The following is a 26,961-nucleotide window of genomic DNA, read 5'->3' as shown; positions in this document are numbered from 1 at the left end:
ACCAAACCTTTTATTATGTATACTTCATTCAATAAATCATTGAAATGGTTCTTTTGACAAGAGAGGTTGCTAGGTACGGAAATCATTTTAACCTGGAACCATAGTTTTACCCATCCAATGTGTTTAAATACAACATTATTAATCACACCGGATTAAAATTACTTTTCACCACGAAAGTTGATAAAGGTGCGAAACACTCAACACGAGACACTCCTGTAAAATTAAATAGAGTAATATATTTAAAGAGAACTCTGATGTTCATTGTATAATGTTCTTTATTATCAAAAGAACAACATCAGAATTAGAAGTTGCATCAGTATAGAAGTATTATAAAGGATTTTTAATATAGTATCAAAATAATGCTTTTCACATGTGTGAACTGTTTTAAGGAATATGAAAATAACTGTGTTATTTTGTGCACTCTGTGTTATTAGGTGCTTGATGCTGTTTAAGCACGTGTTTAGAAGTTCAAATTCTACTTCAGTACGCTTTGCAAGAAGGTTGATAGCTACCATCTTTCATTGGTAGTTCAGGTGGTATCTCAAGGCTACAACCTCCTATAATCACGAATGAGAATGACCAGTCACGTTATTATCGCTAGTCGCTCTTGTTAAATTCTGTTTCACTCAGACAGTATATATCACCGTAGGTCGCACATGCTGTTGAATCTTTAAATAATGAAATCATAATTCGTTTCAAGAAGAAATGGATTTTACAGTATTTGTTATCATGTTATGTCACCCGAAAAAGATTTTCTCTTTACCACCTTTGTTATTCTACATTGTTATATTTTGCTAACACTTTTTCTTTCATATAGAGCGTATGTTCTTCGGATACTTTTGCTTTGACTGCTCCAAACAGACAGGTGTACATCAGGACGGGGTATTATAAGGTAAATTTTTATTCCTTCATGAAATTACAAATGACAGTTATTATTTCACAGCACATGCATAGTCACATATACCACATAAAAATAATTATCTAATTTTTAATTTTAAACACTGAAGTTATTGTAGCGCGTATTTCAAGTCCTAGAATCAATCTGAGGAACAGAAAAAGTAACGGTTTTTACGTATTACAATTTCGAATGGTCTGAAACCGAGCTGAATAATAATTTAAATTTAGTAGTTAAATAAATGCCATTATATATCCAATTTATGATATTTGCCAACAAGACTGATACACACATTCTTTTTTTAATACAAATATGTTTTAATATATAAACAACAATACAATTTACAATAACGGTTATAACAAATAGTTATTACAAACAATAATTTATATATAAAAGCTTTACAAACTTACAAGCAATATAAAGTCTTCTTTGTAGTCTGGAGCTTCCTTGATGTCTTATCGAGAGTTCACGATGAGCGAGTTAATGTCGAGTTGATGTAGGTATAATACACTTAATAGGGAGCTAGCTCTGTGGTTCTCATTGATCACATGCCGATTACAGGTCGAGTTTCTTTTACCGCTGAAGTTATATAATATCTTCATAAAAGTACTAATGTCCGCTATGAATCCACTGAAGCTGAATGATTTGAATGTTCGAAATTTATAAATGTTCCTGGTCAAATATATCTGAAGTTCCCGATTAATAAGCGTTAATCACAGTTATAGCTACCGAAGTTTATAGCACACCAATTATAGCAAACCAATAATAGATACTGTTTTTGTTGGTTATATTTGTAGGCGTGTGGAGAGTTTCTCGAAAATTCAGATTACATAACAATACAAAGCTGCACTGGCGTTTACGTACATACATATGTTGTTGATTCTTACAGCAGAGAATCTTCTACAACTTTAGAGAATAGGCGGGAGTTTCGCAATACATACTTATCAGTATACATTATGTACATTTCTAAATATAAATTTCATTTAAAGAAACATCGATATAAAATTAAATATAGAATAATAAATCCGTCACACGGCTGACAGAGAGATCATCCAACTTTGAATAAACACAAAAACAAAAAGCTAAAGTATTTGTATTCGTATTGTTTTTATTTCCAGAAAATGCAAAACTACAAAAAATGCCCCCCAGTGGCACAGCGGTACGTCTGCGGACTTACAACGCTAAAATCTTGGTTTCGATACCCGTGGTGGACAGAACACACATAGCCCGTTGCGTAGCTTTGTGCTTAATTACAAACAAACAAAAAAGATACCTGGAGATGAAAGTTAAAATATTATATTTCTCTTAGAGAAAGTTTGCTTTTGTTGAAGGATTTAATCAAAGATGAATGAACAACTTAACTATTTTGATCAGTAAATGGGTGAAAAGTCTGTCTACAAACTCTGAGAAACGTTTTCTTTTAAATATATTAAGATTTTTAAATTCAACAATTAAAAGGTAAATAAATACAACCATTTACTCTTAGAATGTTCATATATCATACATTACGCTTTATATAAAGTATTCTAAGATGACAGAATATTTTAATAATACACGAAAAACATAGGTTAAAACTTATAATACCATATAGCAAAGTACATTAATTTTATTATTGCATACTAAATATTATATGAACGTTGTTTTTCATTTGTTTCAGGGTACAGTAGTAGCCATTAAGCCTATCAACAAATCTCGCATTGATATTACCCGCACCTTACTATTGGAACTGAAAAGGGTGAGTTTCACTTGATTCATTCATTATTATTAGTTTTCGAATCTCTACGTGTTTGTGTAGCCCTGACGTTACCGAAATTACGGTGACTAGCATAAAAATACTCGCGCTTTCCGCTTCGGGATTCAAAGGGGCTCGAATATGCGATCAAACTCCTCCATTATCCCCCAATTACTTTTATACCTATTCCAATTAGGATTGGTACCAGAAACAAATGACCATAAAGACGCCTGCTCGTGGTTCCCAGGCATGTGTGTCATGTTTGGTCCCGCTATCTTGTGGGTGGGGTACGAAGTTTTAAACATGACAGGAACTTCTGAAATCCCGAGGAGGACCAGGAATACAAAATTCGATACCAGCTTTGAGGTCAGCGGCAATGAAAACCTACTATTATATACCCGTCATGGCTGGGTGACCTTGTTACCCCCTTGGATAGGGAGCAATGCCATATAAATATAATCATCTCCGGAGTCATCCGATTACGCCTGCAAAGTTTGGTCATGCTAGTTCCAAAACTGTGAAGGAATTAGATAGGGTACACAAACATACGTACAAACTACAAACTGCATGACTAGAATATTTACACATTTGCAGTCATAAGATATTAATATATAGTTCACAGAATTGATAATGTGAAACAAAACGTAACCGACCACAAATATGTGTTTATATTGTCAAATTAAAATCATTTCACATCTTTCTCTCTCGGGTGCTCAATGGTTCACAACAGTCTTATTCTTGATATTTTTTCCCGTGTCTTGTTGACAAATAGTAAGAAAAACGACCAGGTAACATAACTGAGTTATTTATCGATCCTAATTATTAATTGGAAAAAGACCAATGATCAAAGAAGAATATCATTTCCACTGCTGTTCTGGTTCGGGTGATTTCACAAGGACCTTGAGCAAAAATAAATATTCGATTATGTTATGTCCTTTTGATATTTAAATTTCTGATAGTATCGGTCCATCTTTTAAGTTTAATCCGATTTATTTGATCAAGACAGTGCTTAATTACTTTATTAGGACTGGGCGTGGCTTAGTAGTAGCGTGCCCGGGCTGTGAATCAAAGTGTTTGTGTTTCGCGTTCCGTTGCCGCAAAGAATATGCTTTCTACACTTTGTAGGCGTTGGTGCCGTATACAACTAACGGCTAAACCCTACTATTCGATCAGTTACCAGCAGCCCAAGAGTTATCGGTGGGGGCTTTTCTAACTTAACGTGAAAGTTTTGAAACAGACTATTTTGGAACATGCTATCTTAACAACACCAAGAAAGCCTAACTACAGAACGTGTAGCTGTACAATATGTATTAATATATGGCCTACCATTTCTGTAAGCTTTAAATCCTTAAGAAAAGTCCAGAGACATCACTCATGCTGATTTCCTCAGCTTTTCTAATGTAAACATGTATATTTATATTTACCCTCAGACTCTGTTACAAAAATACATATAATTTCATATTTCATGAAATATTATGTCCAATATCAGTTTAAGTGTAAACATGATGTTGTTATACTCCATAAGCTGTATTTATTAACTTTTTTTTACAATTATGTTTTAAGTATCTATAAAAATTAGCCACCGAGTCCTAAGTTTCTTGTTTCTCACAGATGAAAGACCTGCAGCATGACCACATTGTTCGGTTTCTGGGTGCATGCGTAGATCCTCCTCATTGTTGCTTAGTGACGGAATACTGTCCAAAAGGTAGTCTACAAGTAAGTGTTAAATCGACTACGTTATGTTCAAAGTGAGATATTTTCTTTGCGTATTTAACTTCAAGTAACACACTGTTCTTGAAAAGAAATAGCCTGCAAATAGTTTGATATATCTGTTCTTCGGGTTTAAATAAACAATTCTGACTTCAATCAATGCAACTAAAGATCTAATATTAGAAATGTACATTATATTAATATGTACTAAACGATTAAAAAAAACATGATCAACCTGAGTTTCATTCATTGTCTATGATGATGCAAGCATCACTTGCATAAGCCGATTTCTTTCTTGATAACATAGTCACAAGAACAAATTATCTGTTAATTAACTTATACAAATATCATAGCATAAAAATATATCATTGTTTTGTTAGCATGATTTGAAATACAGTTTATGATGTGGCGTAAAATCCTCATTTAATAACTCAAATGACAGGATATCTTGGAGAACGAGGAAATCAAGCTTGACTGGATGTTCCGGTACTCGTTGATGCATGACTTAGTCAAGGTAGGGTTTTAGAAGTTAGTATTGAGTCGTGTGGTGATATCTCAACAGCATTTTTAGTTGAGATCTTTACTTATTACACATACTGACTTGATATCGAGATAAATAAATAAATAATGAAAACTTCTGACTATTTAAAGTTTATTAGTTACATTCCAATTTCATACATCTATTTTTCATTTCTTTTTGTAACGAAAGCTGAAAAATAAACCACCACAGAAATTACAAATACTGAATATAAAAATAGAAACTAAAAATGTGTCTAAAATTTATTATTCGTGTAGGTTGTATCAGGAATTATTAAAAAGATTTGGTGTGTTTTTTCTTAATAATTGTTTTGTCCTGTGAGCTTATTTATACCTTATTTAACGAACTCAAGCTTATATGTCCGTGTTATATATTTCAAATATTTAAGAAATTCTAATGTATTATTTCGTTTCTAGTCCTTTTAAAATCTTTTTATTGTGTTTGTTATTAAGCACAAGGCTACACAAAGGGTTGTGTATGCTTTGCCCAACCGCAGGTATCGAAACCCGGTTTCTAAGAGTATACATACCACTGTACCACTGGCGGGCTTAAAATTTTGAGCCACATTGGAAATTGTGGTATCTGGTAAAGTAATATAAGAATTGAAAAGCCTTACTGCCAATAATGTGAAAATTTACAACATTTTGGGAGCGGTTATTGCATTTAGCAGATTTTAGTTGTATGTGAGACCCTTAAATTTAATCTGAGTGAAGTTTTAGATATCAGAGTTATACTGCTAGCTAACTCGTTTGTAAATGATCTAACAATTCGAATGCCAAACAAAGACGGTGTTACTTATACCTACTCGTCACCCGTTGGGTCAGCGGTAAGTCTTCGGATTTGCAACCCCGAAATGGGGGGTTAAACCCCCTCGGTTAACACAGTGGCTTTGCTATAATAACACACACACACCCTTATACATACTCAAATCTTTCATAGTATTCTTCGTGTGGATGAGTGATGTTTAAATCTTGAAAGAAATAATTTATACCAACTCGAAAACTAAAAAAAAAGAGGAAAGAATAGGAAATGCAACTAATAAAGAATACCATATGCATGCATATACTTTACAGAAAATTCTGAAAAAAGTCGGTTTACCTGTATTCATAGAATGATTTGTTTTTCTGTCCCTTTGCATCTCTGTTCTTTTTTTTTCTCGCAATGTCACGGTTTCCTGGAATGCTTCAAATAAAAACTAATCGCCATGTTTGTCGGTGAAAGTTTGTTTGTTTGAAGTTAAGCACAAAGCTACTCAAAGGCTATCTGCGCTCTGCCCACAACAGTGGTCGAAACCCGGTTTCTCGCGTTGTAAGTCCGCAGACATACCGCTGTGCCACGGGAGCGGCGGTGTGTGAGGTTAACTAACTGTCTTCTCTCTAGTCTATTATTAATAAGTTAGCCCTCGAATTGCTTTGCGCGAAATTCAAACACCAGTAAACAAAATAAAAGTTTTTTCATTCGCTTATTCGTTTGTTTCATTCAGAGATATAGTTTTATTTTCAAAAAGAAATAAATGAAGGCGACAATAATTTATAAGAAATATGAAGTAAGCACGTAATTATATACCGGAAATATATATTCATTAGTAAAGTTCATTTATTAACCTTAAACTATATGTCAAGATGTCTGGCCAAAATACTGAGTTTTAAATTGTTTTGATTAAGATGTATCATAAACATACATTGTATAAGTATGCTACATTTCCTGTTACACAACTGCCATGGCCAGGTGGTTAGAACGCTCGACTCGTAATCTGAGGGTCGCGGGTTTGAATCTCCGTCACACCAAACATGCTCGCCCTTTCAGCCATGGGGGCGTTATAAAGTGACGGTCACTCCCACTTTTCGTTGGTAAAAGTGTAGCCCAAGAGTTGGCGGTGGGTGTTGATGACTAGCTGCCTTCCCTCTAGTCTTACACTGCTAAATTAGGGACAGCTAGCGCAGATAGCCCTCGTGTAGCTTTGCGCGAAATTCAAAACAAACAAACATACACAACTGCGTTCTAATGGTTATTTTGTTGACTCGTAGTCTTGCCATTATAGAAAGTCCATGATATCATCTTGCCAAGAATATATATATAATTTATGAATTACTTTAAGCAATCAGGTTGTATCTTTTATAGAATGAAAAATATATATATATCTTTGTCGTTTAAGTAAAATCATCACTTATATATTAACCATTGATTTGGTATGATTTATTTTAAAACAATTTCAACATAGTTCTTCCATTTAATTTTAACAACTTAACTTTTCCAGGGCATGGCTTATCTACATAACAGTGATATTCGTACCCATGGAAACCTTAAGTCATCAAACTGTGTGGTCGATAGTCGATTCGTTTTGAAGATCAAAGATTTCGGGCTCCACAGTTTCCGAGTTTACGAAGAGAATGTTGATGAAGCTTCATACGCCTACTGGAGAAGTAAGAACAGTTAGAAAAGATGTCATTAAATTATAGAATTGTTTTTGTACTAGAAATATGCTACATTTGTCTTTCATCCTTTATATTTTTAACTGTCTGTCTGTGTGTCTGTATACGCCTCACTATAGGGAGTATTATGGTTTTCTTATTTGGGTTTAAATTTCTGCCTACTTTATGAATACATCACAACAATAAAACATAATCTCAATCACAAAGTCAGCTAGTTGACAAGATTCTTAAAAAAACATATTAAGGATGTGTCGATTTTTTTCTGTTATTATTAAGGATGTGTCGATTTTTTTCTGTTATTATTAAGAATGTGTCGACTTTTTTATAGACTTCTAACAGTAAAGAAGTATAAATGATGAACTAAACTTAGCACATTCTTCTTAATTAATCTATTACGAACCTAGTATTAGAAGACTGTAACTAATTTGATCGATTTAAAATTCATAACGGACTAATTAAAAAAAAAGTAGTAAAAAAGAAAAACACTTGGAATCATGTAAGGGTTTCTTGAGTATTTTTGGTAGAACTGACAGAAAATATACATTTAATTCTTCTATACAGGTCGGTTTCCATTAAACCGTAGAATAATGCTTAATTGTGGTCTTTATTAAGAAGCTAAATTTACATTATCATACAGAAAAAAATCGACACATCCTTAATAATAACAGAAAAAAATCGACACATCCTTAATAATAACAGATGACAACAGTAATTACACTCACTTCTATACAGGCAATTTGACAAACATTTCTCTAATTATTTCACGTCTGAATTTTCAGTTATTCAAATTCCTAATCATAAGTTTAAAAAAAACACATGATGTGAGAAATTTGAATCATATAATGAATACTGTCACAATGACTTACTTAGTCGATTTCATTGTAAAATCCAAGTGGCATGTTCGTCTAATATAATGTGTGTTTAAAAACGTACATCCATGTATGAGCAAGGAATTAGATGAAAATGTGAAATATTTTCCATGTGAAATATGCAAACATTATTATGAATGAACAAATAAAAAAATAATAATTTTTTTTCTTGTGAATTTATGGCAAGACTTGTTATTAAAGTATATATGAAAATTATGACCGATGAAACTAAAAACCAACCACATTTTAGTTAAGTCATATAATCTATATAACTATAAAGCATACAAAGTTTATATTACGTAAAACAATATTAAACACTAAAAATCGTTTGTTGGGTCCAGGCGGAGAAACATGGAAGTTTGCGGTTTCACATGTTGTGTTTTGCAGTTCTTATGTCCGTTTTTGCGTTTTTTTACAATTACGTGTAAGGGAAGCAACTTTTCATCTTTTAAGATAACCTTTCATTAATCATGAATTTACATAACTTCCGTCCAAGAAACGGGTACAGGTAGTAATTTAATAAAATAAGGTTTCAAAACAATTATATATATATATATATATATAATAAGGACCTTAAAACGGAGAGTGTGGTGAATAGCGCCAGAGCTGGCAAATCAAGGTCCTTATTTGGTATCAAGCGTAATAAAATATCATATTAAAGCTGATACTCTTAAATACTCTACTCTTTATTGATATATTTCAGATTTCGAATAATAATAACATGTAATAGAATTTCAAATACAATGTTTGTCAACGACCATTGTCAACGACGCTTAACACCCAATACCTATGCTAGATCTCATCACGTTAACTGCACTTATTCGTTAAATCTTCTCATTTATTGCGCTAGAGTACAAACAACGTCAGGTAAAGTTAATCCTTACTAAATTCAAATTTACACTTTGCGATAATCAGCTAATATTATCTCCTACTGTTAAATTCCTAGATACTAGTTTCAATATTAACACCTGCTACACGAGCCAACTCGACATCTTGGTGTGAATAAAAAATAAGTCATTCCGGAAAGGTTTGGGTTGTTTTGATTAGACAAAAAAAGAAGCCATTTGGCACTATTTTCGAGGTCTAGGTCGCTGGACCAGACCCGTAACCTGACCCGAGACCAAGAGAGCCAACATGGAGAAGTTAACTTGTAAATGTAAAGTAAAACGATGTAGCAATGAAACATTCTAGATGTGTTTGCGAATGTGGTGGTTTAAGTGTAGCGATGAACCTAAACCGTAGGTCCAGATCGGATGAGGAAAGAACTTATTCGAAGATATCCCAATCAGATTGACATACCAGCTGAATAGGAGATTCATCAATTGATTACTTCATTGACAGCGAAGCATAAACAAATAGGCATAACAATATTGTTATCTTCATAAAGAGGGATTGGAATCATATATAAATCAGATATGAGAAATCATTAGTTTCAATATTTTATGAAACTAACGGCACAGTAAAGCCTAAATATGCAGTGTTGAACGTAAATCAGATACACGATGCATTCATTAAAAGATGATTTTCCTTGCGATTCTGAAATTAAAAATGTCATTTCTGCAATGAAGAGTAAATATAAGAAGGTTGATATAATGCCAAGTACGGTATCATCGTAATATAATCCATATAGCTTTCGTTATGTAATATTTTTATTGATATTTAGTTTATTTTTAGAAGTTGTGCCGAGCTTCATTCATTGAGATCTATTAAAATAGCCCTAAATAACCCGTTCTCGGAATGACCCCCTATTGACCATCCTAAGCTCACTACTAAAAAAATGATGGGCTGGACAATTTACTATTTTCAAGCTCGTTATCCAAAGCTTGTGGACTATATTAGTTACCAATTATTTGTTTGCCTTAACCTTCATTTTTTTTGTTAATCATAATTCCTATACAAATCAATTTTTTTAATATTGCAGATACGCCTTTCCCCTGTGAAAATATCTCCCTCCTTTTAATACTCTTTGTCAATTTGTTTTAATAAATTCTGGTTTTCTATTAGTATCTCTTTTTCTTTCTTCTACCCTATGTTTATTCTTACTTTTTCTTTTGAAGTGGTAGTATCTGTACCAGGCTGTGTCTATATTAATCTCTTCCTTCTAGGTTATTCTATTTTTCTTTCTGTTCCTCTCTTTTAATGATTTTCAAGAAATCATTTCTTAAAATTTGAGTACCCCAGAATTTAACCTAGAAAACTTCTGTCATGGCTTCTACTTTGTCTGGAATATGACATACAATATCATAACTAAAGCATTATTTATGGGTCGCTTTTTATTTGTAGTGACCTACGACGTATATTCATATCATGAGTCAATGAAAATAATCTCTCTAACAAACATTTAAGTAAATAAAAACAACAACACTCTGGATTTGGGGTGTGAACTTAGATTCTTTGACTAACAAAGTCACTACTTTCTCCAACTGACCTAGTTAATATTATAAGCCAAGGTATTCTCCATTAACTTACGTGTATGAAACTTCAAACTACTTTGGGTTATTATAAGCCAAGGTATTCTCCATTAACTTACGTGTATGAAACTTCAAACTACTTTGGGTTATTATGGTTATTAGTGGATTGATTTACCACGACCCAACCAAATCATAAGATTAACTACATTTGAATATATATATTTATTTATTATTACTATATTTAATTCATGTTATGAATCAATGAAAGTAAACTTTCTAACAAGTATTATTATAATTAAAAAAGTCATTTTTGTCTTTTAACAGTTTCTGTAAGAGCTTATGATAGAATTAGTAAAATAGTTGATATTTAAAACAAAAATATGATCTACAAAATATTAACTGTTGGTGGAGATATTCGGTTTAAAAACGCCATTCTTAGCTGCTAGTCAGCTTAATACTCATAATGTATTCAACTGTCTTTTATTTCAAAGATTGAGTCACTGATTTAGCTTAAATAGTATATTCTACAAGCTGGGGTACGCGTCCTTTGTCCGGGTTACGAACTTAAATATAATGTAGGCTGGATGCCGCAATAAATAACACAAAAATCCTAACTTAGAAACAATTTTATATAACACTACATAATATTACAATATTCATTATTACCTCACCAAAAGTTTTATATAAGCTTTAAGAACTCAATATGTATATACTTAAAGCATGGTATACACTGTGTGAAAGTCAGGGTGACTTTGTAGGAAGAGGTAGCGGCAAAATTAGTGGCGGTAGGGGTGATTTCTCTTACCCGCTTTCAACACCTAGCTCTTAATGCCCTTCCACAATCTTTCATGTAATTAATTAATTGACGGTCATTGGCCACAGAAGTGTCTTACGGGCCGAAGTTGAAAGGTCACAGGTCAAAGTAGAAACTGGGTGTAACCTAAGAAACGGCTCTTCATATCGGCCTTATGGTGGCTGTTGGAGTAGAAACTTCAGCTGAGTTTATGTAATAATGTAGTAGTGGCAGCCATTCGTTTCTCTTGAATTCCTCCATATATATATATATATATGTGTATATAAGTCGTTTGTGTGCTCTCCCCCACAATGTGTGTACGTTGTGTCATAGAAAAGTTAATAGTTTTTTGTTTTTGGTGTAAGAACGTGGCGCTATCTATGAATATAGTTAACGTTAACTCGTGTCAAAAATAATAAATGCCCAATAACAGCAATATTGGGGGGATGGAGGTGGATGTGAACAATATTAACATGCCCGTTGTTCCAAACTATCATCCCATAGAGTTTGGTTGAGGTTGGTCCAGCGACCTAGGAGCAGTTAGATAATGGACAAACAGACAGACACACAGATTTTTGTGCTTTATATATATATATATACGAGGAAAAAATAATAACATATAGTTTCTATCATGACTTCTTAATAAATAGGAAAGTTGTGGACAGCTCCTGAGTTGTTACGCATGTCTAATCCACCACCAGAGGGCACACAGAAAGGAGATGTATATTCCTTTGCCATCATCGCTCATGAAGTTGTTGTACGACAAGGATGTTTCTTCTTAGGTCTAATGGAGCTTAGTCCCAAAGGTAAGTTACCCTAGTTCTTAATTTTTCGTAAGATTCACTTAAACATTTCCATTTTAAATGATTTTAAGATATCATGAAATTCGCTTGTATATTGTGTATATCAGGGGAAGATTTAAATAGTAACAAATAAGCTTGTCACTCGTGCTATATGTAAACCCTGAAACCTTTGTTATTTATTGAATTAATGAAAAATTCATCTGCAGGCGTTCTTGGAATCTCTTATAAGAAAACCCTGTGTCTCTATGATAAATACATATGGTGATAATATTACTATATGATCATTGGGACACTTTAAATAGAGTTTTAAAGTGGGCCTTAAACTGAAAGAAATTAACATGTAAATTAAGCATTACACCTTTACTAAACTGAATAATTCTGCTTAATTATCATGGTAAGCAATAACAATAATGATAATGTACTTTTAATTAATAAAATGTTAGTAAACAAACAGGCTCAGAGAATGATCTTGTGAAGAATAACATTTAATTTTTAAACAGAGTTGCTAAGTTGATTTCGTAATAAAAGTTGATAGCCCATCTCTAGTGTGTACTTTTTGGACTGAAACTAGAAATGCACGGAATCACACCTAAATAAGCGAAGCAGTTCACGTGATTGTTACTGTTCTTTAGGATTGTGGTGTAGAAAGACACTCTACCTCGCCGCTCGCGTCCACATTAAGGATAATGAGACTTCGCTGACAACACATCAAAACCATCAGGTGAAAATCCTGAATTTGCTACAGATTGCGTACTTTTGGGATACCCTTGCATATGTGCATGTTTATGTAAGGTTACTGGAATTTATATTCAAACTTTTGAATTACCGCCATTGCTTGTAATTCGTAATTAGCACCTTCACATACTTTCAATTATGATGAATTAAAACTAATTACAACTCATTTAAAGCGATACATAGGACCTTGGTTTTTCGTTTATAGTTGGTAATATAAACACCCAAATTTCTTTTAAGATCTATCGTATTGAATTTGCTGTATCCTCATATAATTATTATACAATCCCCGTTTGGAACAATGAATAAAGAGCTTAAATAGAAATATTGCATTGAAAATGTAAATCTATTTTTCTCAACTTACGTAAAATAATTTTTGAAGTAATATTCATATATATATATATATATTCATACATCAGTTTTAATCACATTTGAATAAGCATTCACATAATATTACAACACATTAAAACCTGTTGTCTCATATATTCTATAACAAGAAACATAAAAAAAATAATCTCATTTTGTTCGCTGCACATAAAAATAACGTGATATCGGAAAACTACTTAAAATGCATCTAAACGTTTTGTATCTTACTACATTTTCAATATATTTTATTTTTTCATAACAGGAAAAATAAAAATACAGGAGTGGCTATTTTTGCACTTTGAATTGAATGAATAAATCTGGTCTGTTTTTATTTAGTAAACAACTTTTTACATAGCCGTTTATTTCAAACTAATAATTTTTAAGTTGAGCTAGATTTAATATTTGCGTTTAGATATATAATGTTGACATACTTTAGATTAAATTCTATCAAGATAAAGACGAATAACGTTTATTATAACTAAAGCACTAAAGACAGTTTATGTGTGTGTATCTCCATCCTTACACGTATCAAAAATTTTGTAATATGAGATGAAACGTTCTGCCAACTTTACAGTCTCTTTCCGCAATTAATATTAAGTAGTTTTTAGTCAGTTTAATATGCCCCCCCCCCAGTGGCACAGCGGTATGTCTGAGGACTTACAACGCTAGAAATTGGGTTTCGATAACCGTGGCGGCCAGAGCACAGATAGCCCATTGTGTAGCTTTGTGCTTAATTCCAAACAAACAGTGTAATATGAATATCTTGTTTTTTGGAACAAAACTGCACAATGAGCTAGTAGTTTCGTTCTGAGATTACTTATTGATTAACTATATTTTATTACAAGTTAGAGCTTTTTACAATAAGTAAGATTTATATTTAGAACAGTTAACGATTCGTTCTTTACCGTTAAAACTTGTGTACTTGAGAATTACCGCATCAGTGATCGAAACGTCGTACCTGTTCTAAATACAAATTTTACTTACTGTAAAAGCTAATCGGTGCTAAAATAAATAATATTGTGTTTTAATTCTAACTCTAATTATGATATATAAATGACTTGTACAAAATTTTTAATACTACGCTTTGCCAATTTAATCTAGTTTAGTCCATGACAGTCGTTGTTCGTGTAATTTTATAATATAAATATTACTGTGTCTGTCGTATCGCAATTGGCCTGATAATCCCTGGTATTGGGAAAAAAATCTCATCGGCTATCGACAACGCAGATATAGCGTGTTTGACATATTGTTATACATAATTAAATAAGATGAGACAAATCTCGTTTTGCAAGGGAAAATATTAATTTTTCTACTATAATTTAGTGGCTACAAATGCGTGTTTTTGTGGAGCAAAATAATGCAAGTAAGAGTGAATTATAATTTTAGTGAAATGAGAGTAATTGTAGGCATCTAGTTTGAAAATAACTAAAATCTCGCCTGATGAGTCCTAGAAAATGGGAGAAAAGTTAATAATCATACTATGGATGTGGAAAAGCCACTTTGATAATGTTAGGAGATGCTGAGATGAGGTTATTAACAATAAAGAATGAAATGAACTGGGTATAGGTCTTATTTATTAATCGTGTTGTTGCATACATAACCCAGGTGAGAATCCTTTACTCAAACTGGAATCCATTAAAAAATAAAGTCCAAAAAAGGTTGTGATTGCATCTATGTTTTTTTTTTAATCGACATATCATTTACAGGAAATATTTAAGTATCATACATTTATATATTCATTATTTATATTTTAATGACCATGCTAACAAAGTCTAGTTTATCAGTTTCAATTGGTTGTTGAGCAGCTTAACACAGAGTAAATAAACCAATTATTTTTACTATTTATTTGACTATTGTATTACTCATAGCTGAAATAATTCAAATAGTAAAAATAACTAGAAACTGTTAATTATCTTCATACGAATGTTCATATGCAACGATAATAAGTAATAAAATATTATAATATGGTTAACTTAAATGAGTTTTTGTTGTATTTACAATTTGTTTCTGTTTAAAACCTGTAAGATATATTGTTTATTGTAAACTTACTCAAATAATTAGTAAGCCCTTCTGTTAAATATATACTAATTAAATCATATCCTAAAAGTAACTATACATAAATGAAACTGATCCTGTATAATAAAATAAACAGAACTGAAAGAATAGACCATTCCAAGCTTTTATTTGTTGTTAATCAAATGTTCAAACAACTCTATTCAAGAAAACTTATAATGATTAAATTTCACTAAATTATCAGTTGGATATCGTCGCTATTAAATACATATTCAGGCGTACTTTCCTTTGTATTTCAGGATGTTCAACCAGTTTAGAAACTTTACGTTAGCCCTCTGTACACTAAACCACCAATGCAAAATAATCATCGTAAATGTATAAATTTACAGTTATTATAAACATTATGACCAATGATACTGTTGTGACTAACCAATGAGACGTCTGCTAATGAATTAAAATTACCTTAAGATATTCAACAACTATATTAAATATGACAATCAATAATATAGAAAAAAGGAGTATTTCATTAATTAAACAACACAATGATTTAGTCCATAGAACTAACCAATATATAAAACATTCATAAACTTTCGGTATAGGTACTTATAAAAGTGAAAAATTTCATGACCAAACATGGCTTAGTGGTTAACATTCCTTCATTGTGAATTCAAAGGTTCAGGGCTCGCGTCCCGTTGCCACAAAACACGCATATCGCGCTTTGGGACCGTGAGTTGCAATAAGAGCGACGGTCAAAGCCTAATATTTGATCAGTTAGAAATGAGTAACATTTTAGAGCTAATATCTCTTTGTGTGAGTTTGAGCTAAATTTCTAGGACATAAATATACAAATACACACACACATACACATACGAAAGTTTCATGTAGTGAAAAGTGCTAATAAAGTTAAATGATAACCGTGCTCTCAACTTTTCGTTCAAATTGGTGAGCCTAGCAAAAGTAATTTTGTCTGATTATTTCAAATTAACGACTAATTGAAAAAAAAATGGTGTTTGGGGTGTTCAGCAGTGAGTGAGTTAAATTGAAATTTGGAAGTTTCGGAATTTAACTCAAAACGTATATTATTTTCCAGTGAAGAAAACATGTAAGTGCATATCGTTTTATAATTTATCAAATTTTATAAATTATAGATATGTCTAATAAAAGGTTCCCACAAATGTTTGTTCACGTTTTAAGAACGTAATAGATTTTAATCAAACAAAGATAAAGACATGAGGTATGTGTTGGTCTAAAACCCCTCAAGTTTTATTCTGACTCACCAGTTGTGGTCTAAACACGGATTCCGAATTTTGTCAACAAATCTCAACTCATTCTGTAGTCATGGAATTTAACTCTACTGTTCTCATACACCTTTCATTTTGACGAATTTAGTGATGGTATAAAAAGCTCAGTGATTCAGGATCATCATGTCTTAAGAGGAGCATTGGGAGATCTAGCGGAAATAAAGACACCGTCGTCTCAACAATCGACCTATTGAACGCACTTACCAATACATTCAGGAGAACATTTCTCGCCATAATTGGAAGAAGATGGTGTTATTGGTGTTTTTTCTAGCAAGGCGGGAAACCAACCCCTTTTTAGACTTTTCATTCAAAAGTAACTGAGCAATATCCTACCGAGCTAATGTATAGTTCGTATGAAACCGTTAACCTGGGCGTTGTGCTCTCCAGTTTTGGAGTCGTCAGACTTTTGGCTGTGAAGCCATGACATCCACGTCCACGGTACCAGCTACGCGTGCCGATCGCAAGGATCGTACCAGAGAAACAATGGGTGTAACTCAAAAACTCGTGCTTGTTAACATGTTCGAGGAATGGCAAGGATCGTACCAGAGAAACAGTAGGTGTAACTTAAAAACTCGTGCTTGTTAACATGTTCGAGGAATGGCAAAGATGCCTACATATGAACACTGAGGTCGAAGCTGTCATGCAGAAAGATGATATGAAACTTCTCGATATGTCAACATGAACTTTGCTGCATATATTTATTATTAAACTGATTACATATAAAAACGCGTACGAACGATTATAGACACCTATATTTTGAAGATGATGAGTACCCCATGTTGTACCAGCCAATCTCTTATGAGTCGAGGCCAAGCATGGCCTTGTGGTTAGTATGATGAACTGTGAAAAAGAGGGTCTATTGCTCACGTCCCTTTGTCGCCGAACACAAATCGTGCTCTGCACTTTGGGGCTATGGATATGTTAAGAGTGACGTTCTAATCACACAAGTGTTGGTGGTGAGTGCTGCTTACAAGCTGCCTTTCCTCTAGTTTAGCAGTTCATATTTATCCCTTGTGTAATTATACGCAAATATCCTAATCAAAGTATCATTCATTCCCGTTATTCGATTGAAAGAGCAGGACAAAGTCTTTGTGACGGAAAGTGCTGATGATTGGCTGCCTTCTGCCTAGCCAGTAGTTCAAAATTAGGATATACTGTACTTGATCACTTTGCTCAAGTGCGCATAAGGTACCATTAAGATGGAAAATTCAAATCCATTTTCGTTATGATTTTTTTAGAGATTTACACAGTAAAGCACACAAACAAATTATTCAAAATATTATCATTATGAGTTAATTTTCTATTGCGTGGGTGGAATATTGGTTCCATTTCCTCAACTAGACTATAGCTGTAATACAAAATGAGAAGGGCCGGATGATTATGTTATTATGTAAATACGTATATTTGATTTATATAAGAAGCCCTGTAATCAGATGTTCCGTGTACTTAATGCAAATACTCATTCAACCAAATCTGTTTACATTTTACATCAAACACAAATATGAGTCAGTCAGAGTGCAAAGAATAGTGTTTAATTGAACACGAAAATTCTAGATTATTGTTCAAATATAATTCATCATCAACGTCTTTTTGTAGCGCCGTCACTGGGTTCTGTTTGGTGTTTTGTCTTTTTTTTCTTTTTTTTTTATAAACACGGTTTTCGTTAAGAAATTGGAGATATAATTAGAAAATTTAACTGAAATGCGTAACTACATGGACAGCAACCTGCTTTATTTATACACGTTTTTGTCAAAAAACCAACAACAGAAGTATGGTCCTTAAATGAACGAATCTCTAAAACTGAAATGAAAACGAACATTATTTGATGCGTGGATAATACAAATGTAAAGTCGATTTCTGATCACCAACTGTTACTTGAATAAAAATAATAACTGCAAAATGACTTTATATTTGTATTGTGTTAATACATGTAAAACGATTAAGTAAGTGGATAGCCCAGACTTTCAAGAGTACGGTTATCAAAAATATAAGACAGGAATAATTTTAAATACTGTTCTTGTACAGATCATAAGAAGAAAAAAAAAGATTCGTTTATTTTTAGCACAGTCTTGAAACCTTCAATGGTTATTTGTTATCAGTGACACATAAAATTGGCCTTAGTAATAAAGACTAATCATGTATTATAAAGAGAAAACGTAGAAACTCAAAATTAAGTCATAGAGTCTAGATGGGAAACATGAAATAGGTGGTTTTGTTGTTTTCTATTGTTGCTTTTAGGCTTGTCTTCCAACTCAAGATAAATTGTTGTATTTCCAATAGCCCCCCAGTGGCACAGCGGTATGTCTGCGGACTTATACCGCTAGAAACCGGGTTTCGATACCCGTGGTGAGCAGAGCACAAATAGCCCTTTGTGTAACTTTGTGCTTAATGATAAACAACAACAATATTTCAAATATATGCCGTTTTTGTATTTGCGTATTGCTAATGGATTTGATGAGGTTTTTTTTTCTTCAGAAATTGTGGAGCTGGTAAAGAAAAATGATAAACCATATTTTCGTCCTTTGCTTGAAGAAGACTTGTGTGATGAAGAGTTGGCCTACATGATCAAGCGTTGTTGGGCTGAAGATCCGGCTGAGCGCCCGGATTTCCAGAACCTAAAATCCATTATCCGGAAGCTCAATAAGTAAGTATAGTTTCGATGGATAGTACTAACTTATTATGGCCTAAATGATCTTATCTTTCATAGTTAAAGTATTGAACATTGTGTGGAATGAAGAATGTGCACTGTAAACAAGAATGAGGCTGTGTATGTTTAGCTCTGGCACATCGATTTAATATTACACGCTACCTACATCCTTATAACTTTACTCCTTAAAAAAAAGGAAATCTATAAAGCAACCTTTAACATTATCAGTCAGTTGGAAGACTGTGAAAGTAAAAACAAAAAAATGGGTTCAAATCTATCATAACATGGGTTATAAAGAAAGGCTAAAAAAGCTAACAAAATATCGTTACAAACACAGATCCTTTATAACTCTTTGTTTCATAACATCTTCAATACAAACACGCCAATATATTCAAACACGTGGCAAAATTATCTGAACGGATGGTATGTTAGTAGAAACAACTGGTGACAATGAATAAAAGAACCTACTGAAAGAACCAATACCCGTAAATATTTATACATATATATGTGTGTGTGTAAATAACGTTCAAATCTTCTACATTAACAAATCGTGTAGTTGAGTATTTACAATCTACAGAGAGTTGAATACTTTATATTAAGACAATTTTTGAGCCTCACCACGCCGCTACGTTTATCTATATTTTATCTGACGGCCGTATATCTTGACAATAGTTCTCCAGTGAAGATTCTATTACAAAAGGTTCCGACTTAGAATTGTCATGCCTAAAGTACTAAAAGTAGGATAACGACGGTTTCCCAGAGCCCGTTTCAACTATCCGCTCGCACAGAAATCCATAGGCAACGGGTCTGGTGACTTGACTGGCATGTATTCACATTGAATAGCATGAATGCTCGTTTTATTCTTTGTGCTTGTGGATTCTAGTATGTTACAAGACGCCACGGCTGGGATACGACTTGTTGCAGGCACCTTTCTGAATGGTCTTGATGCTCCTAGTTGATCCATATTCGTTTGATTTTCTAATGCCATGAAGTACAAGGAGTATTTCCGTCTGGGAAATTCTAGATTCCCTGTCTGAAAATATCTTTATAATCTGAGTATATGAATATTTTGTGTCGAAAAAGACCTGCTTTGTACATCCCTCCGAAAGATGATAAATTTTCTATGACATCAAAACTACCTGGAGGCGCCAAACAATCTCAATGTCTATTTCTGATACATACCATTTCATGCGACATTATATCGGTTGTCACATGACTTGTTGATTTGCATATTCAAAATCATTTTAATATAACGTACTCAGTCGTTTGAATGATGCTGAAACAAATTGTCAAAATCGATAAATAAGTGTACGTAGTGTGTGAAGTACAATAAGAAAAGCTGATAAATATACAGATGATAGAAAATAAAATAAAATCGATATATAAGTGTACACATAAAATAGGTAAAAGGAGGTTAGTTCAATGGGTTAGTAGATGGACAATGAAGAAAAGAACTGGCGAATTATATATATATATATACTATTTTCTATGAATGAGGTAACGTAAATTGGCCAAAACTGATTATTAGGAATACAGATGGCACATAAAAAATCAAGCAAATCGAATTTATGAATAATGTAAAGAAACACTGAGGTAGATAGATTGGATCTGATACAAATACAAGTGGGCACTATATTTTGTTTTGATCAAAACAAAAACGAAGTATCTATGCTACGAATGGAACACGTAATTACTGTTTCAAATCAGATGTAAAGATGTTACATATGATGTATCTACCACTAAAATGGTCTTGTAATATTGTGATGAGTCAATATCTGACATTTTGTGATTGACTTGCTGGTTTTAGTTCCACTTTAATGAAGTGCACCAACGAAGCTTTCAAGGTATCTAATGCTCGAAATGATCAAATAATAATGTTAAAAACAGAATGCATTCCCTTATGAAAATAACAATAGAATTAATAGTGAGGTACTTGATATTATTAATTAATTGGAAGTGCTTCATGGCTGACTGACCAATAGGCAGTGTATGTATACGCGCGCTTTTATGCCTAGATAATTCAAAATTACATATAAACAAACCTCACATTGACGTTACCATTGTTATGAATTACAACAATTGCTGTAAATAGCAGCAAATATATCTTGTTTTATTTTAGTCTTGACTTTTCGTCTGTATATGAGCATATTTGCATCAACTCGCACCATGAGATCAAGTAAAGAATATAAATAAGATGTTGGAATACTGATAATACATTTTATCTGCTACCCGGAGTCGAATTAAGGCTTAGTAAGACCCCAGGCCCATGTAATACTTGGGAATAATAATGATAATAATAAATCTATCTTCCCTCTATTCTGCTAGTTTTACGAACCATTTTTCTTTTACTTGGGTGGCCGGTAAGGCCCCCTGTATGGCCGGGGCCCTAGGTGGCCTATGCATTAAGCCGGTACTTCTGCTACTAAATGTTTTCAACTTTTAATTTTTCATAAAAAAAACATTACATCTACAACAGTAGTCGAAGCCAACAAATAATATTTGTGTGTTCCGTAACTAAGATATATTTTATTATTTCTTTATTGTTACTTTCATTAACAATATTGTTTAGAATGTTTAATATGTCTAACTTTATTACTTGTAACTTTATTTTTAATAGCTGGAGTGCCCGTCCCTGAAAGGAAGTTATGTAAATTCATGATTAATGAAAGATTATCTTAGAACATGAAAAGTTGATTCTCTTATATGTAATTGTAAAAAAAAAAAAAAAACGACAAAAACGACCATAAAATCTACAAACGCAAAATGTGCAACCGCAAACTTGCATGTATCTCCGCATGGACCCAACAAACCTTCATGTCAAATTTGGTGAAGATCCATCAACAGGGGACGAAATAGTGGTAAAAAATTCCCAAAACCGCAAAATTCAAAACTAAAAATTTGTATGTATCTCTCCAAGGATCCAATGAACCACCATATCAAATTATATGAAGATCCATCCACACCCTACGAAGTAGTTACATGGACATACAACAGACAGCAGACAGTACTATTATATTTATGTAGAATATTACTGTAGAACTTGTTTTCCATTGTTAGTTTAATATATGTATTTAGAACTAACATAAAACTCCTAATGTAGCCAAACCTTGTGAAATATTATTATAATTACAATAATATCATTAACAGAGAAGGTACCCAACTGATGAGGCAATGCATTCTAATATTTATATGTAACAACTTACGAAAAGCCTATTTCATTAACTGTAGGTTCACTCTAGGTAGGTAGCTTGCTCTGATCGAAAGTTAATATAAAATATTAATTTTATTTCGGTTAATATATATATAATTAGTATAATTCTCGCTATTATCATTTCTAAACGCCTTTCTTGATTGTGAATAACTTAATTTGAAAGTTGTCGTAAGCATCTATTAAACTTCTCTTTTATTTTATGTGATGTGTCAAATCACCAAAGAATTTTTCAATGTTCTGGTGAAAAATATAAAACAACTAATTAGTTCAAGAAAACTGATTTCATGATGTATTTTAACTATAAAACCGTGTAATTTTGTTTAGTTCTGGTAGTTAAAATGAATTAACGATCCGCATTTTTAACTAAAACATCCTGACAGCTCACCACTATATCACCACAGATATTTTACTTAAAGGCCCGGCATGGCCAGGTGGTTAAGGCACTCGACTCGTAATCTGTGGGTCGCGGGTTCGAATCCCCGTCACACCAAACATGCTCGCTCTTTCAGTCTTGTGGGCGCTATAATGCTGCGGTCAATCCCACTATTTGTTGGTAAAAGAGTAGCCCAAGAGTTGGCGGTGAGTGGTGATAACTAGCTGCCTTCCCTCTAGTCTTACACTGCTAAATTAGGGACGGATAGCGCAGATAGCCCTCGTGTAGCTTTGCGCGAAATTCCAAAACAAACAAACAATTTTACTTAAATAGTAAGACTTTTAAAGGAATCACTTTCATACCAAAGTTTATTGTCTATTATATATATAAATCCCCAGCAAGTGAATCCATGATATTACAAAGTTACTTACCATGAATTGTTTATAAAATTACATTTCTATTTCGAGATGTTTTTTGTATTGATCGATTATACACTGAGACACTAGAGGGCAGTATCCATTTGTAAACAAATATTTTGTACTAGATCTTTATTTGCACATTTCTATGAAAAAAAAACATGCCAAATGCATGATAAAATTCAACGACATGTGCTAAATTTCAATGTATAAAATAACAATATAAATTCAAATATAAAACTCATGAACAATGGACAAAAGTGAATATTACATTCAAAGAGGTAAAATCAAAAACTCGAACTGGTACAGCATGTTTACTTTTCTTAACAGTATACATATACATGTCCCAATTGATATGCTGATGTGAATTATGTGTCTTATATGATTAGCGTATGGTGAGAGTGAATAAAAACAAGCGTTGAACCACTGAAATAAGTCTTAACCTGATTGGAACTGATATTTGTAACTTATATTGAAGTTTAGGCCAATTTAGAAATATTAATCGAAGATAAACAAAACTATACATCTGAAGTGTGTTTCCTGTGGAATGCTCGTGCCTGTTGTTCGGTTTAAAGACGACGTTTCGAGCACTTTGTTAAGTACTTCATAAGGTCATAATCATGATAATTTTCTGTAAACTTTCAGGGACAATGAAAGTGGAAACATCCTTGATAACCTGCTGTCTCGTATGGAACAGTACGCCACAAACCTGGAATCACTGGTTGAAGAACGAACAGCAGACTACTTGGAGGAAAAACGGAAAGCTGAAGATCTCCTCTACCAGCTTCTTCCAAAGTATGTATATTTGAACGATACAGTGGAGATATATTTGATTTGATTTTTAAGGGGAATGAATATTCAGATTATTTTATTTTCTGTTTTATTAACTTATGTTCATATTTTGCTGACTCTTGCATACTATTTTACAGCAGCTCAGTCACAGACTTTATATATATGGTTACATAATTCTAGAAAATTTTACTGCGTATTCTTCTCTCTTTTAGATACAATTTTATCCAATATGAAAATACGACTTGTATTGTAATATATTGCTTTTTATGTTTTGAGACCACGTTCACTAATCCGTTTATACGTTTAACCATTCCTATGAATCAACTTTTTGAAATATATTTTTCGTGTAAGTGAAATCAACTAATAATTTTTTCTCGTGCATTACATTTTACACCCTATACCACCACGTATTGATAAAAATATCTTCATTGATTTGAATTGTTCTAAATTTAAAACAACATTTTCGCCCATATGTATTTAAGAGTATTTGAAGAAATGTAGAAGTATCTCCGAAGTCGTCAGAGTTTCTGTAGTTCTTATGGTTTGTGCTTAGTGACATTTATCGAGATATAGAAGAATAACATTCGCTCATGATTTAATATCATATCAATTAAGACTCAAAATGATTAATACGTTTCCTGAATATGTTCTTCAGAGCAGGGGAAGCTGAATCCTGTGGCTACTGCTCTTGTCTTTTTTGGAATTGACGTATACTTCAGTGGATCCGACAGGGGACACTACAAACGTTGCAAAGATATTAGGAAATAATTCAGCAAACACGAAAAAAAACACATATTGTGTTCATTATATAATAAAAAAAGGTGCTCAGTAAAGTATTCCACGATTTGATATAATTACCACGGACTCTCTAAAATAAAACTATTTTGCCTCATCTGAACATTTCTTCAAAAACTGAAAACCAACTAAGTTGCTATGATGCTGAATCAGAGAGCTTTCCTGAACTTATTGAGCTGGAACTACTTCTATGATTTTGTACATTACTGAATGAACAAAACTGATTTCAATACAGTTGTAAGAACTGGACTGTATGTTTATCTAAATACGTGTGTAAACATATAGTAGCATTTAACTCTTCCTACTATACAGTATATTTAAAGATAATTAAATCACTATTTGTCTGTGTCATGGAAATGTAAAAAAAGAATATTAACACATTGACGAGGAAAACTTTCTGTTCCTATACGTTGGATAATTATTAATTTTAGTAGTTAAAGTTGCACTCAATTTGTTTTTCCTCAGGTCAGTAGCCAGTCAATTGATTCGAGGAGAGGCGGTAACAGCCGAGTCTTTTAACTGTGTTACAATCTACTTCAGCGACATAGTAGGCTTTACGACATTGTCAGCACAGAGTACTCCAATGGAGGTATTTAATGTTTTTAAGATGAATAAAATTTCGTTATCCTTTAAGTTAAAATATGTGAGACAATCTTTTAAAATGATAACAATAATCAACTGATTAAATATTTTCTCACGTAGATTGTGAAAATATATGTTGGCATTATTTGTTTGTTTGTAATTAATCACAAAGCTACACAATGGGCTATCTGTGCTCTGCCCACCACGGGTATCTAAACCGGATTCTAGCGTTGTAAGTCCGCAGACATACCGCTGTGCCACTGGCGGACATTTTGGCATTAATACTCAAAGAAACTGAAATTGTGCCCCCCCCCCCAGTAGCACAGCGGTATGTCTGCGGACTTACAACGCTAGAATCTGGGTTTCGATACCCGTGGTGGGCAGAGCACAGATAGCCCATTGTGTAGCTTTGTGCTTAATTTCAAACAAACAAAGAAACTGAAATTGTCATAATCACTCAGGCAAATAACCTTAAACTGCATTTTCACATATTCTGTTGAATAAGTTTTAGCTTGTGTGTTTCTAAAAGTTAACTGTTTAACTTATGTGGTTTTGATGTTCTTTTCCTAATTATAATTGCCCAGTCAAAATCAAAAATCTAATTATATTTTGAAAATACCTACTATTTAAAAGGTTTGAAAAGTCTAGTATCTCTAGTTAAATATAAGAATAAAACCTCAACAAGAAATTCTCCTATTTGTTAGTGTGGTCTTTATATCTCATAATTAGGCCCGGCATGGCAAGGTAGTTAGGGCGCTCGACTCGCAATCTGTTGGTCGCGAGTCGAATCCCCGTCACAATAAACATGCTTATAGTGTGACGGTCAATCGTTGGTAAAAGAGTAACCCAAGAGTTGGCGGTGGGTGGTGATGACTAGCAGATAGCTCTCTGTAGCTTTGCACGAAATCCGTAACAAATAAACAAACAATCTCATAATTAGGAAAATTAAGGAAAAAATACATACTTCAAAATATAAATCAAACCAAAATAAATATTTTCTTATTTGCTTTGATATAACGATGGCAGTAGTTGCTCCAGTCAGATTTTATTGGTTTATTCTTTCTAAAGCTATTCGTTGAATCTTTGAAATTCGACGACTTACATCATTACACTCATTATCTTAGAAAGATTTTGATGTGATCATTTTATTCAAACTTTTCTGTTTCTGCACTCTAGAATCAACTTTTTGCCCAGCTAGTGTTTGTCGAAAAGATGCAGAAGATTTCTGTCCTGTTTATACATATATAGATTCATTTCTTAAAACTAAACTGAAACTTTTTTGTCCATTTGTTTTAAACATTCTAGTTTCATAACTTGTTGAGTTTTCCAATTTGAATCACGTACAGACAAATCAAACCAAAAGTAACGGAGATAGTAAGATAATGTAGAGATATGGAAGAGTGACAAAAATTTACTCCGTTCAAAAAATTAATCCATAGAATTAGAATTCTAAAACATCATCATCTTGGGTTTTCAACTGCTGGGTCATTTTCTAAAACATCATCTTCTTGGGTTTTCAACTGCTCAGTCATTTTCTAAAACATTATCAT

At 32.9% G+C, this 26,961-nt stretch overlaps 1 protein-coding gene across 1 annotated transcript in view; it reads left to right on the top strand.

Annotated features, from left to right (window-relative positions):
• LOC106478372 (atrial natriuretic peptide receptor 1-like) overlaps positions 1-26,961 on the top strand; it is a 121,974-nt gene that overhangs the window by 80,846 nt on the left and 14,167 nt on the right. The window contains exons 9-17 of the mRNA XM_013938913.2: positions 818-892; positions 2,553-2,630; positions 4,239-4,343; positions 4,780-4,851; positions 7,133-7,298; positions 12,031-12,186; positions 19,071-19,239; positions 23,888-24,037; positions 25,295-25,418. Coding sequence (XP_013794367.1) covers positions 818-892; positions 2,553-2,630; positions 4,239-4,343; positions 4,780-4,851; positions 7,133-7,298; positions 12,031-12,186; positions 19,071-19,239; positions 23,888-24,037; positions 25,295-25,418 — 1,095 coding nt within the window. The remainder of the gene's footprint in view (positions 1-817; positions 893-2,552; positions 2,631-4,238; positions 4,344-4,779; positions 4,852-7,132; positions 7,299-12,030; positions 12,187-19,070; positions 19,240-23,887; positions 24,038-25,294; positions 25,419-26,961) is intronic.

This window comes from Limulus polyphemus, unplaced genomic scaffold, assembly GCF_000517525.1.
Source record: "Limulus polyphemus unplaced genomic scaffold, Limulus_polyphemus-2.1.2 Scaffold204, whole genome shotgun sequence".
NCBI classification, from domain to species: domain Eukaryota; kingdom Metazoa; phylum Arthropoda; class Merostomata; order Xiphosura; family Limulidae; genus Limulus; species Limulus polyphemus.
The sequence above is the reverse complement of the archived record's forward strand: the minus strand, read 5'-3'. Positions and strand labels throughout refer to the sequence as shown.